At 52.7% G+C, this 14250-nt stretch overlaps 1 protein-coding gene across 3 annotated transcripts in view; it reads right to left on the reverse strand.

Annotated features, from left to right (window-relative positions):
• Positions 1-14250, reverse strand: part of CAMK2A (calcium/calmodulin dependent protein kinase II alpha) — a gene marked incomplete at its 3' end in the record, with an annotated part of 64617 nt that extends 50367 nt beyond the window's left edge. The window contains exon 1 of one of the 3 annotated variants that reach the window (XM_084779257.1): positions 14008-14250. In XM_084779257.1, the coding sequence (XP_084635383.1) occupies positions 14008-14069 (62 nt within the window). In that variant the 5' untranslated portion in view covers positions 14070-14250. The remainder of the gene's footprint in view (positions 1-14007) is intronic. The other 2 variants (XM_084779258.1, XM_084779259.1) reach the window with 2 other exon arrangements.

Below are 14250 nucleotides of genomic sequence, written 5' to 3' on the forward strand. Positions count from 1 at the left end.
GAAACGCGCTTGCTAGCTTGTTATGTAACATAAGACATGGTGAAGAATACAGATGAGCATCTGGATAAAGAGGAACAGAGGCCAAAGCCTGGGACATTTGAGCACAGGAGCTCTACCCCTCTGGAGTGGAGATGTGCCACTCTGCTGCCACATGCAGGTGTCCGGACCCCGTGCATGTAGAGTCTTTGTGGAGACTTCATCATGTACCTGTGATCGATCCCTAACTTGATTGCCAGCCCTCTCATCTCCACCGGGAGAGAAGAATCAGGCACACAGAAACCCGCAAATGAGTCACCTCATGAGAAGCAAAGATGTGTCGGGCGTGGTGGCACACACCTTTAATCCCAGCACTTGGGAGGTAGAGGCAGGCGGATCGTTGTGAGTTCGAGGCCAGCCTGGTCTACAAAGGGAGTCCAGGACAGCCAAGGCTACACAGAGAAACACTGTCTCAAAAAACCAAAACCAAAATCAAAAAAAAAAAAAAAAAAAAAAGAACCAAAGATGTATCACTTGGAAATCCCAAGGGAGCTAAGAGTTTTGTGTCGGGAACTGGGGTCAAAGACCAAACATGAGAACAAGAACAGCAAATGTGCTGTAGTCATCCCTATTAATCCGGCAATTGCAAGAATTTTAGCAGCCCTGCACCAAAAGCCAGCTAACAAGACTAAATGTGTATTATAAGTTATCTGTCTTATGATCTCTTGGGGGCTGCTTATCCTCTTTCTTGTCTCTCCCACCCAACTAGTGAGTTCCTGTGCTTAGCACTTGGTACCCAACAGGCAGCATCTAGCGCTTGGTACTCAGTGTCAAGAACCAGTAACTAGCAGCTCCATAAACAGAGCTGGCCAGATGAGACAGTGATTTCAGACAAGAGTGAGGAACAGAAATGAGGCCGGAAGGAAGATTTCAGTCAGGAGCACTGAGGACAGAAATAGACACTTGAAGACAAGTAGACATCCATCTTACCTAGGCAGAGGAAAGGGCCTGAAAGCCATTATTAGGTCCCTGGCCAGCTGGAGACCTTGATTCCCATGAGGCCTTAAAGGGAAGTGTTTCGGTGACCTCATCTGGGAAGGGTTCTGAGCTGCCTAGAGCTGGCAGGGCCTCGGCTTGTCTACCAGTACCTGGCCCATGCTGGGTTCATAGCTAGACTTCCATTAGTGTGAGTCAGGGATACGCAAACAATTGCAAAGTTACAACACACACACACACACACACACACACACACACACACACACACCAAAAAACAAACAAAAACCTCATAAGACTTTAGATCAGTGGCTGTCACAGTATTGACTAGGGAAATCTTTAAAAATATAGATTCCCATGGTTGGATGTGAAACACATCTGTAATACCAGCACTCTAGAAGCTGAGGCAGGAGGACCATACACTTGAGGCCAGCCTGGGTTACATATATAGTGTGACCCTATCAAAAGTGGAGGGGGACTTGGGGCTGGGCTCAGGTGATAGCATACTCCTATCGTCCCCCTTTAATCCCAGGATTTGGTGAGTAGAAGGGGAAAAATCAGGAACTCAAAGTCATTCTCAGCTACAGAGTTTGAGGCCAGCCTGGGGTACATGAGAGCCTGTATCAAGCATCTGAAACACATACAGAGAGAGAGAGAGAGAGAGAGAGAGACAGACAGACAGACAGACAGACAGACAGACAGACAGACAGACACAGACAGAGAGACACAGAGAAACAGAGAGAGAGAGAGAGGGAGAGAGGGAGAGAGAGAGAGAGAGACAGACAGACAGACAGACAGACAGAGACAGACAGAGAGACACAGAGAGACACAGAGAAACAGAGAGAGAGAGAGAGGGAGAGACAGACAGACAGACAGACAGACAGAGACAGACAGAGACAGACAGAGACAGACAGAGACAGACAGAGACAGAGAGACAGAGACAGAGAGAAAGACAGAGACACAGAGAGAGACAGAGAGACAGAGAGACAGGGAGAGAGTGAGATAGATAAGAAGAGAGTCAGACAGACAGACAGAGATATTTTAACTCCCTCTCCTCTGCAGGCAGTCTTTCCTGTCCTATTATTTTCCCCACCTCCTGGAATCAGCACTGATGGGGCTACCGAATGGGCTTTGTGTAGTCAGCTTCACTGAACCCAAGGAGCCGGGGCCTCAGAGCCACATCTGCTGAACAAGACAGGCCTCCCTTACCGAACAAGAACAACACAGCTTTCCTATGAGGCAGGAGTTACTACAAAAGGATGTTGAGAGCTCCCAGGGGCATCCTGAACATGTTGCCCATGGGCAGAGGGGCACAGCCTTCCTCGGCTACGGAGAGGAGGAACCTACCCCAGGATACTGGTACCATCAAGCCTGGGTCCTGCTAGACTCCTCTTGATCCCACAGCAAACCGAAGAAATAGGAATTATGATCCCCATTTCACAGATCTGGAAATTGCAGCCCCAAGTGAGAACGACTATTTCTGAGGAGACAGTGAAGGAAAGTCAGGCCACTTGAGCCTTTCCTCCCGGCTGTGCTGACGGCAGGCCAGTGGAGCCTTCAAGAACTGGGGCTCTTGCTCTCGGAGGTCCCGTCCTAGTTGGCCCCTAACTGACCGTGTGACTCTGAACTTAGCTTCTGACCTTCTTTCTCCCCTTAAGAGGGCAGTAGCAGCACTGCTCTGGGTACGCTAGGAGGTGACGTAGTGGGCACAGAGCTCGTGGCTCAGGACTGGCACTGCAGAACAGGACAGAGTGAAGGATGAAAGGGGCCTGTTGAGGCGGCAGAGGCCTGAGCGAGGCAGCCCCTTCTCTCTCTTCAGCCTTGGGGTCGCATCTACACAGAGGAAGGCTCTCTTCCTGTCATGGTGGGGATCCGACAAACAGGGTTAGTTAGACAAGAGTCAGGGAGCCAAACCGAGAGTGAGGCAGCCAGCCTGCCCCTCTCACTTCTGCCTCTTTCATCTTTTGTTTAGAAAAAGCATGTGTGTTCATTCTTGTCCAGCATGAGCAAGTGACGCAACCCAGAAGCCTTGGCAAATGGAGGAGCCAGCCCACTCCTCCCAGGCCTCTGAGCTCAGCAGGAGGCTAGCAGGTGGGTAGGCAGGCCAGAGCCTGGCAATGGGAACTCAGGCAGAGCAGGAGCGTCTCAAGGAGGCCAAGATGGAGACAGCGGAGGAAAGAAATGGCCCTATGGAAAGGGAAGAGAGGATGCTAGGGAAGGGGAATTTTTTGAGAATACCTGTGAAATACCTGGGTTCTTGGTGCAGGAGGTGTTTCTTAAGCCCAAAGACAAGGGTAGGCAGTGCTCCTGGGTGCAGAGGGGGAGGGTAGACAGTGCTCCTGGGTGCACAGGGGGAGGGTAGACAGTGCTCCTGGGTGCAGAGGGGGAGGGTAGACAGTGCTCCTGGGTGAAGAGGGAGAGGGTAGACAGTGCTCCTGGGTGCAGAGGGGGAGGGTAGACAGTGCTCCTGGGTGCACAGGGGGAGGGTAGACAGTGCTCCTGGGTGCACAGGGGGAGGGTAGACAGTGCTCCTGGGTGCAGAGGGGGAGGGTAGACAGTGCTCCTGGGTGCAGAGGGGGAGGGTAGACAGTGCTCCTGGGTGCACAGGGGGAGGGTAGACAGTGCTCCTGGGTGCAGAGGGGGAGGGTAGACAGTGCTCCTGGGTGAACAGGGGGAGGGTAGACAGTGCTCCTGGGTGCACAGGGGGAAGGTAGACAATGCTCCTGGGTGCAGAGGGGGAGGGTAGACAGTGCTCCTGAGTGCAGAGGGGGAGGGTAGACAGTGCTCCTGGGTGCACAGAGGGAGGGTAGACAGTGCTCCTGGGTGTAGAGAGAAGAAAAGGCAAAGGAGCAAAAGTGGGACATGGCCCCCAGGTACAAGGGGGCAGATGTCTGGACGCTGGTAGTTTTAGTCCCTGGCTCTAGCGGAGTCTATGATGCCATGAGGTATTAGGGATGACCCAGCACAGGTGTGTCACCCTCAGGATTTATCCATGTGACCAAGAGAGTTAGGTAGGGAGAGTATGTGTGTGAGATAAAAACAGCAGGCACCGGAGGGTCTCAGCCGTTCTGGGAGAACTTAGACAGAGGTGGGCGCCAGGAGCTTCAGTTTCACTGGCAACATAAGGCTGAGGAAAGGTCGAGACACTGTGGCACAGAGACCTGTCTGCTTCCGTGTTGTATGCTGGTCGATGGCTTCTGCTATCGGGTTGGCAAGCAAGAGCAATCCAGCCCGAGTTCAAGTCACCAGCATTGTTCAGCCCCCTTCCCGAGCAAGTGATGTCATCTTAGTTTGTCTGTCTCCTCCCCCATAAGATTCGGACAATAGAGTCCCCACCCTGAGCAGTGGCTTCAAGGATTCAATGCGATAATGATGCAGGCAATCTGTTCAGCAGAGTCCCCGGAGTATAGTAAGTGCTCAAGAAAAGATGCCTTGTATGGACATCGCTACGTGCGTGAGGATGAAAACGGCTAGGCTCATCGGAAGCAAAATGGACCCTGTCTGCTGAGCTTAGGGGAAAGGAGGGGGACCTGACAAGGAGGAAAGGGGGCCTCTCCGCCCCACCCCACAAACCTCAGGGCTGAGCAGTCTCTTCTGGGTGTGTAAACCAGGAGCGAATATGAGCGGGCAGGGAGGCCCCACCCAGCATCAGGCAGGCAGCATGAGGACAGAGCAAAGTGGGTTTACTGTGGCGAATCTGGGAACGTGCTAATGGGCTGTGAAGAGCGACTCTGCGCTGGGGAATTGTTTTCTGGCTGACTATCAGAGCTGGTGGCCTGGTGGCCTGGGTGTGGCTGACTGCCAGCCACAGGTGGCCATAATCATCTCTGGCCTAGAACCCCCCCCCCCTCGAAGAGTTGCCATGGCAGCTGGGGGCAGCAGCTCCTGCTGCACTAGATGGGAAATCAAGAAGACCAGAATCTTCCCCCAGCTTGGTTTTACAAGCTGGCTTATCTGCATGGGCCTTGGTTTCCTTATGTGAAAGAGGGGAATAACAAATTCTAGCCCTGCTTCCTCCTGGACTACTCAACATCAGTCATTTTACCTTCCTCCAGAGCCTCGCAGGGGCTCAGCAGAGAGGAACATTTCTTCGTGGGAATTTTTTTGGGGGGGGGGACGGCCTACTTATGAGTTTGCCCCGCACTCTGCACCCTTGGGGTCTGATCGTCTGGGATGCTTATAGTCCTCTGGGACTTCCCTTCACTGACTGCTTTCATAAATACCCTTCTCCTCCTCCCCCTGCCCCCCCCCCGCCAACCCCCTTGATACAGCAGAGCAACTATCAACTCAGCAGCCTGGCCGCCCCATTCTGTCTTCCTTCATGCTGCCAAACTTCCAGAACAAATGTCCGACATCCGCTGCCTCCTCTTCCCACCTCCTACACTCCGGGAACCCACCGCAATCTGGTCACCGCCCCCAAGGCTCCATGGAAGAAACGCATATGCCAGGCTCGCCCACCCAGTGCCTCCCCTTCCCCCAGCCCTGGCAGTAACCCTTGGGCCTGATCTACCTCACCAGCCCCAACCTATGGTTATTTGGACCCCAGAAAGCATGACACCGTGGTGGTTCACCTTCAATGGCAGTGCTCCTTCCTCCCACCCCACCCCCACTCCCCCCCCTGTTGCCCACCAACTGCCACTCCCTGTTCTGTTCTCTCTGTCCTCTTGTCACTTCCTCCTCCAGCCTTGGGCCAGGGCTATTAGCTCGGGCCTCCAGGAAGGCTCTAGGCATTGATGAAGCCATTTACAGCGTCATTAAAAGGACCCTGTGTCTGTAGGACTCTCTGGGGGAAAGGCTGCACATTTCTTCTTCAACTTCACAAAGGATCCCGTGACTCCCCCAAAGGGTTTAATCCTTCTAGCCATTACACCCAGAGATCTACACACATGGGCTCCTCTGGCTTTCAGAATTCTAGTTCTTTCCTCTGAGCTATTCATTCTCCTGCTTGGATGCTAGCTACATGGCAGGTGTTTCCCAACCAGTCTCTCCTCAACCCCCCCTCCCCCTGTTAAGACTTGTGAACCCTTCTACCTCTCTGAGCCAAGTGGAAGTGATCGCAGAAGGTTCCTGGCCTAGTATGGATGGACCAGCTATATAGGATAGGATTCGAACCTGGTCCTATTGTTGTCCTCAGTACCTTAGCCCAGGATGTGGAACTCAGAGAAGATATGGTTAAAACATCTACAGCAGGGCAAAGAGTTAAGATTGGCTGCCAGGGTGGTATCACCTGTTAGACTACAGTGTGGGACCCCTCCGGCTATGCGGGGAGCTGGCATGCCCGGTGTATCTTATCACAAAGGTCAACAGGTAAAGAAACGGAGGCAGAGAAAACTTGGACCAGGCCTTCTGGCTCAGTCCATTGACACTGTCGGGGTGGGAGAGAGCCCTGACTTTGGATCCACAGCTGTGCTTTACGTCTATGAGAAGTGGGCAAGAATCCATGTGTTAGAAAAAGAGAGCGACGTGCAGGGAGTGCGGCCACAGCTTACACAAGCATCCTCCAGTTCTCAAGAGCATAAAAAAAGCTGTGGCCAGGAAAGTCCATGTGGAAGCAAAGGGGAAATTTGACACAAGGCATTTTTACAGCTCCCAGCCCTGTGCAAACTTAAGCATGTCTTTCCCATCAGTGAAACCAATGGTCGATAGTTATTCACAGTACCTTCTCTTTTTCTTTTTGTTCTTTTCAGGAAGCGGTATTCTTTCTTAATAATAAGCAAGCAAAACTGGGCTATGCCAGTTCCAGACAGCAAGCTAATGAGAAGGAGATAGGGCTGGGTCCAGAATGCCCTCTGCTTCATTTGCCCCTCCCTTCCTGTCTCCACAGAACCTCCATGAGCAGATGGCCACATGCCACTGCATAATATAGCTGGAACATCCTGGGACCTGCTGCCGAAACCTCGCCTCGATCCTCCTGTCCCTGGTGGTGCACCACCCACTCCCAGGCTCCAGAAGATACTGTGGGGACGAGCTGTCCTGCACCCCCGCCCTCCCCATCCCCCAGCTCCACTGCCAACCCAGCAGAAGTCTCTTGGAGGACACAGAAGGCCTCAGAACCAGAAGATTGTGTTTGGTGAAGGGAACATTGAATCAACAGAAGTTTCAACAGATTCCCTGTTTTGGTTGCACATGCCTTTTCTTGAATGGGTTACAAAAAAGAAAAGATGGCGGTAGGGGTGGGGGATGGTGGGGGAGGGGAGCAGAATACACTCAGTGCCTAGGGCCAGAGCCAGAATAGGACAAAAACCAGAGACAGGCAAAAAGATTTCCTTGTTCACCTCCTCTTCTGACCTGGCCTGTCCCATTCGTCATGCACATCCCAGAGGCTTGCCTCAGTGTCAGAGATGCTCTGGAAGTAGAGGGGCATGCCCTGGGGGTAAGACAAGTCATTGAACAGGGGCCACAGTGCCCTGTTCATAGAGCAACAGCATTGGGGTCCTGGGTTATTCTCAATGACATAGAGAGTATCCCAGCCCCTCGCTGCCCCCTCCCCCCAAATCATTCGTACAAGCATGTTGCTAGGTGAGGGCAGGACAGGTGTTTAGGAGGATGCTAATGAGGCCAAGGGCTGTGTACAGGAGCTTGCCTATCTGCCACCTTAGTGCCATCTCCAGAGGTGCTGGCAACAGGAGCGGTTCTGTTCCTTGGACAGTTCCCTCGGGTTGTTGAAGTTTAAGCCTGACTCTCTTGCTCTGTACATCCAGACACTCTGTCCCCTGTGCTCTTTTGTCACTGTCAAGCCCCAAAGAGAGCTCTGATTTGGCTTCCAGACCTCCACCACCCTTCTGGCCCTCCCTTTCTACAGACAGAGTCTTTCACAGTTCCTCCTAGGACTTAGCATCTAGAAGTTGGGGGGGGGGGGCACGGAGGCTCTGCAAACCAGAGAAGGGTGGGACCTGAGTGCCCCCTGAGGAGGATGTGTATCACTAACACAGCTCAGAGGCTTTGTCTGAGCTGCACTGTGATTGGGAACATTCTCACCCCCTCTTCCCTGTAGAGAGGTCCTCTCATTCAGTGACACCTCCTCAGGGTAGTCCTCGCTAATACTTCTGCCCCTGACTAACAGAGTCTCAAGTCTCATTGACTCCTGTCTGTGCGCCTAGCTTTTATTCAGCTGCATTTTAAGGACTGGAGGATGGAGTAAGCACGCCTTTGTTGTTGTTGTTGTTTCATATTTTGAGACAAGGTCTCACTGTGTAGCCTTAGCTAATCCGGAACTCATTATGTAAGTCGAGATGGGCTCAAACTTCTAGAGATCCATCTGCCTCTGTCTTCCAAGTGCTGGGATTACAGGAATAGGTCACCCCGGCCAGTACCCAGGGGCAGCTCTCAGTTCAGAAGACAGTTGGCTCTGACTTGGTACAAGATTGTGAACCCCGTGAGGGCAGAGACCACATAAGCACTGCACATGATTGGGAGCAGAGAAATGCATGTGGAAGCGGCCATAAGGGTCACAGATAAAGTCCCCCCCTTATATTACCCCAAGGTACCAAGGCCCTAAACATTCTATGACTCAATACATCTCAGGGGCTGTACAGCACTGCCTGATAGGATGTGAAGCCATGGACCCTGAGGATCGAGAGTGCCAGGTTTGGGGCTCAACAGGGTGGGTGGCACTTGGTTTGTCTGGTAGTTCTTGGAAGTGTTTATAAGAGGACAGGCCCTGGGCAGTGTGCATTCAGGAACTGTGAACTGGAGCAGAGGGTTTGCCCAGAGACAGGAAATGGGAGAGAAGGAAATAAAAGACCAGGGAAATGGAGAGAGAGGCATGTGATGAGACAGGGTCCAGAAGTCCAGCCAGCCCCATCTTGACTCCCTGTACTAGAAGGTGGATTCATACTACATGTCCTGTGCCATCGTGTGTGTGTGTGCGTGTGTGTGTGTGAGAGAGAGAGAGAGATGCGTGCACCAGTGTGTGTGTGTGTGTGTGTTTGTGAGAGAGAGATGCGTGCACCAGTGTGTGTGTGTGTGTGTGTGTTTGTGAGAGAGAGATGCGTGCACCAGTGTGTGTGTGTGTGTGTGTGTGTGTGTGTGTGTGTGTGTGTGAGAGAGAGAGAGATGCGCGCACCAGAGGGCTGCCCTCACAGCACATAGAGGGCTGCAGTTCCAGGCTGCAGGGGATGCTGACAGAAGTGTCACTGTGCTTTGGAGGGAGGCAGGAGGAAGGGAGGAGGCTTGGAGAGTGTCAGTGTGTCTCAGCCTGTGTGGGGGCGCCGGTGTGGGGGTGGAGGGCTGCGGCATGCACCAGAACATGTGCCTGCTTGCTTCTCTGATGATGCAGAGAAGCCAGGAGAGGCTGTCCCTTCCCTGTCCTTGCACTTCTCTCTGCCATCCAGGTCCTGTTTGTCTCCCCGTTTCCTGTCTTTTGGCCTCTGGTCCCTGGATACCGTTGCTTCTCTCTGTAGTTTTGGGCAAACCACTGCCCTCTGTGAGGTGTCTCCATCTATGCAGTGCATGGACAGTCTCCACAGCCCATCCAGTGCCCAGAACACAGGGTCTGCGGTTTTCCTCCTAGGCCTCCACTGAGGGATTCCACAGAGGCAGCCTTTCAGACATCTCCAGAGATAGGACCCCCATTTTTACTGACCATAAAGTTGAATCACACAAAGAACAAGGGGTTCATCCGAGATAGCCCAACTCAAAGCAGAACTATGGACAGGAAATAAACATCAACTCAATCAGTTCCCCTCACCCGCCCCCTGCCACCACGGCGAAGACCACACTGCCCCGGGTCAAGGGCAAGAGGAAAGCTGTTCCACAGATACAACACTAGATGGCGCCTTGTTCAGCAACCTCCCATGGACCAGGTCACAGTCCCTTGAGCTTTCTTGCCACCTTCTGTAGCCCCAGGCTGCTCATCTGTGAAATGGATGGGTAAGCCCTGCCCAGTTCCCTGAGTGGTAAGCTAATGGATGGAAAGGTGCGGTGAGGCCCAGTGCTGCTGGTGGAAGGGCTTCGATGTGAATAACCCTGACTCTAGGTGGGGCCCTGGTGCCTTAGTGTCTTCTCGCCATGACGCTGCCCATCTTCCTTCCACCTCTGCACGGAAAGGCAAAGTGGTCCCAAGCACATGTCACAAAGCATTCAAGTTTGCGTCTCAAACAAGTCTTGTGCAGCCCACATCTTGAAGCCCAGTGCAGGGGGCTGCCTCTAAGCCAGGCCACTGTCGCAGATCAGCAACACACTACACACTACACACACACACACACACACACACACACACACACACACACACACACACCACCTCCAGCGTGGTACAGGATGAAAAGCTGTGGAGAAAGGGGTTCAGGCTCAGGGGCCAGCCCCCAAGTCTCTGTCAACCTCGCGGCCACCCACACTCCCACCAGCCTCCCCTCCCCTGCCCTGCCTGAGTCAACTTCAGATCCCTGTTTCTAGAGAGAAAAGAGTGGGCTGAGCTCTCTCCTCCCTCGTCTCTCTCTCTCTTAAATAAAATTTCCTTCTGAGGCTCCTTCTGTCCAGAGCAGCAATTGTAGGTCCCGCAGAGCAACTCTTGGCCTCTCTAACTTCTGCAGGTAGAGGCAGAGGAAGCCTGGGGAAGCCTAGGGGACGCAATGGCTAGAAGAGAAATCCAATCTGACCCCTGGGGCCTGAGCTCCCCAGAGCTTCCCTTGCCCCCTCCTCCGCCCCCACCCTTACCCTCTCTATTGACTCTGGTCTTCAGAGAAGACTGAGTGAGTGGGAGGGAACACTGGCTCTCCACAGAGCTGGAGCGGGGCACTGCAGCCCACTCCAAGCAAGCATTTCCATTTCTTTCATTCCAAGTAGGGAGGAAGAGTGGGGGGTCAAAGGAGGGAGCTCATCTCTGGGTCCCCAGAAACAGCTCCATCCTAACCCTATAGGGGACCCAGAATCAACTTCTTAGCTTTTCTTAATATATGTGCTTCAGTGTCAGGGAAAGAGGGTGGGGAGGTCTTCAGTCTGGTAGCATCTATAAGTTCTAGAAATCCTAATCAGGGCTACTTCCAGGCAGGAGGGGAATCTCCACTTGCACCCTAGGCTCCTCAAAGGCCATTGGTGACAAACCAATCTTCCCTGGGCAGGATGCTGGTGCATCTTGGAGAAGCGCTAACCCTCTTACATGCTATGGCAATCCAGGGTCCTGTCAGAGGTCAGCTAAAGCCCCCCCCCCACACCGCGGGTCTCTTTTTAAGGCCCCTCCCAGTGAGGTAACCTGCTGGTTCTGTGGAGAGAGTTCCAGGTGTGGGGTCTCCTTGTCTAGGTAGTCAGACAGTGTCCTAGCTAGAAGGCACAGGGTCATCAACTAAAGGGTGAGCTCTGCAGACACACTTCTTCCTTGTTTCCCTCATGGAAGAGGAGCCCAGTAAGGCCTTGGACAACATCTTCCCTAAACAGGATTATCCTCTAAACAAATGATAAACACTGGGAAGGCCTTGCCTCGCTCCTCAGGCCTGCCCTTGAGGCTAACAAGCCACCCCAACAGCAATGCCCAGCGTGTGTCAGACTTGAGGCTATGTCTTCACATGTCATCTATATAATCTTTTCAGTCTTCTGAGTCTCCAGCTGGCAAGCCAGAAAGTGTGGCAGCCTATCCAATGTCACAGAGCTAAGGGCCACATGGGGCAGCCCCTCCCTGCCCCACCACGTGTTCGGACTAAAGCTAAGGTGCAGAACAAAAGCCATAGGGCTCTTCCTCCATAGAGTACCCTGACGTATGGCACACAGACACCCAAGACATGAAGCTGGCCCACCCTAGCCCCTTCTCCTTTGCGCAAGCATCTTCAAGCACAGGTCCATGCAGTTCCCTGAGGTCCCGCAAGCTCGGACACTGTATGCAACGCTCTGTAGGTTTGCGCATTTTTCTAGGGGCTGTCTATTTAGACTTTCATCAGATTCCTGGAGGAATAAATGACCTAAAAAAAAAAAAAGGCTAAGAGCACCGATAGTTCTGGAAGGAAGAGGTCTGAAATTGATTGGATAAGGTCTGGGCACCCCTGCCCTGCCTCGTTTTCCTACCATGGCCATACCACTGTTCTTTGCCCCTTAAAATTCTGCCCCTGCCCCCAACACTTCTGAATATCCAGGTAGGCAGAGAGGCTGAGAAAGACAAGTCAGCTCGCCAAGCCCAGTTCCAGTGACCCCCATCTCTTCTCAGATGGGCAGAAGAGCACTTTGTTGTTATTCTGATCCCTAGAGTCATATCTTAACTCCATTTCATTGAGCTCTGTGACGCAGTCCTGCTAGAACCAGCTTTAGTGGCCCCTGAAAGGCAGCTCCTGTCTATTCAGGAAATTCTTAGGTTCCAGGCAAACACCACACATGCTCTGGAAAGGGGTCCCAGATAAAGTTTCATAGACAATCCTCCAGAGCAGCCCTAAAAATTGTATTCTTGTCATTTCCTCCCCCCACCCCCTCCCGCCCCCGGCAATGCAAAGACATGCAGATTAGCATGAAGTCTGTAGACAAATGTGAACACAATTTGCACAAAGGAGCTGGGGTATGTGTAGTTGTCTGGATAGTCTGAGTGTGTGTGTGTGTGTGTGTGTGTGTGTATTCAGGAGCTATGCTTATACCCAGCCATAGGTCCACCTCCCACACATATGCAGACACCAGCATAAGCTCACACATTCCTACAACACCCACACACCCACATGTGCCCATGAGCTTAGGCCTCACACAGGCGCGCACACACACACACACACACACACACACACACACACACACACACACACACACCTTCCTGTACATATTCCTTAAGATACATGTGCACTTAGGAACATTCTGTCCACATTTCACATCTGTGACCTTACACACACATGTTCACTGATATTCACACTTCTCTGACCTGCCACACATGTGCATACAGATGCATGTCTATGCCTTCGCTGCACCGTCACCTAAGCTGAAAGCATCCCTTGCATAACTGCACACATGCACCCTTGCAGGGCACGCTGACATTTTTAGGCTTTGCACACAGATCACACACACACACAGACACACACACACACACAAAATCTCTCTGTGGTTTATTTGCACCAGTGCTTCCCTTTCAGTTCACAGTGTGCCCAGTGTCAGTGCTTACACAACTCCATCTGCTCCCCAATGGAAGTCATATATAGCCTTGCCTCGATATACACGTACCTCCGTACCTCACACTGGCACACATCTGCTCAAAGGGCCCTTATCTCATGTTCCTGCTGCTAGAGCAGGAACCATACAGGGCTGGTACAGGCACTCCTGCTTCCCTGGGGCACTGTGCCAAACTGCTCTCCAAGTCCCGATCCATCCCAGGACCCCCACAAGCCCAGCTGTGAACATCTAGGAACCTCTTATATCTGTTGCCTGCTGATCCACTGGAGGGAACCTCTCTCTTCCCGGCCTCCCACCCTTATTTTAACATCAGAGGAGCAACATGAGGGGCAACTTTGCCAAAGGACCAGTTTTTTGAGCACAGCCACTGCCACAGTGGCATACCCCAGCTTGCTGATTGTTCCTCCCCTCCTCCCAAACACCACAATTGCTTTCATGTTAACTCCTTCAGTACCAAAGCCCTTGCTCCCGGTAGGTACCTGGGAAAGGGGGAGGGGATGTGCAAGGGAAAAACTAGCCACCCTGCACAGTGTCTTAAGTCAGGTGGGAGGTGATGGACTCTCCCTGTCTCGTACTGGAGGTATCTAAGTACAACTACAGAGAAGATTCCAGCCAGGACCCAGCCAAGTGGGAAAATCCCTTTTAAGCCCCAAGTTTCTAAGAATCTTTATGTACCCAGGTCATGTATACTTGTGTGCATAGGTGTGTGCATAAACCACCAGTCTCTTACCTCACTATCACACACACACACACACACACACACACACACACACACACACACACACGCTGACTGGGCACATAAATGTGTCAATGCCTAACTCTGGACACCCTGTGCACACACAGTGCTTCCAAAACATGCAGCGCACCTCCCTCTGCATGCACGGGAGAGCTCTAGCCACACAGGCACACGCCCCCCTGCCAGAGGAGACTGATCCCCCCATGCCCTCCAGGATGCCCTGGGGTGTGACTCACTTTCCCAGTTCCTCAAAGAGCTGATACTCTTCTGTGAATCGGGTGCAGGTGATGGTGGCCATCCTGGCACTGGGCAGGTAGTCGAGGCTTTCAGCTGGGGACTAGGACTGGGATGCTGCTGCTCTGCTCCCAGAACTAGGGGGGCCCGCTTGCCTGCCCGTGCTCCTGAGTGCAAATGGAGAACCAGCTCGACTGACGAGCTTGGGGCTTCTGAGCAGGGCACTGTGGCTGCTCACAGCCTCG

The sequence above is a fragment of the Acomys minous genome (assembly GCF_964271855.1).
Source record: "Acomys minous genome assembly, chromosome: 4".
NCBI classification, from domain to species: domain Eukaryota; kingdom Metazoa; phylum Chordata; class Mammalia; order Rodentia; family Muridae; genus Acomys; species Acomys minous.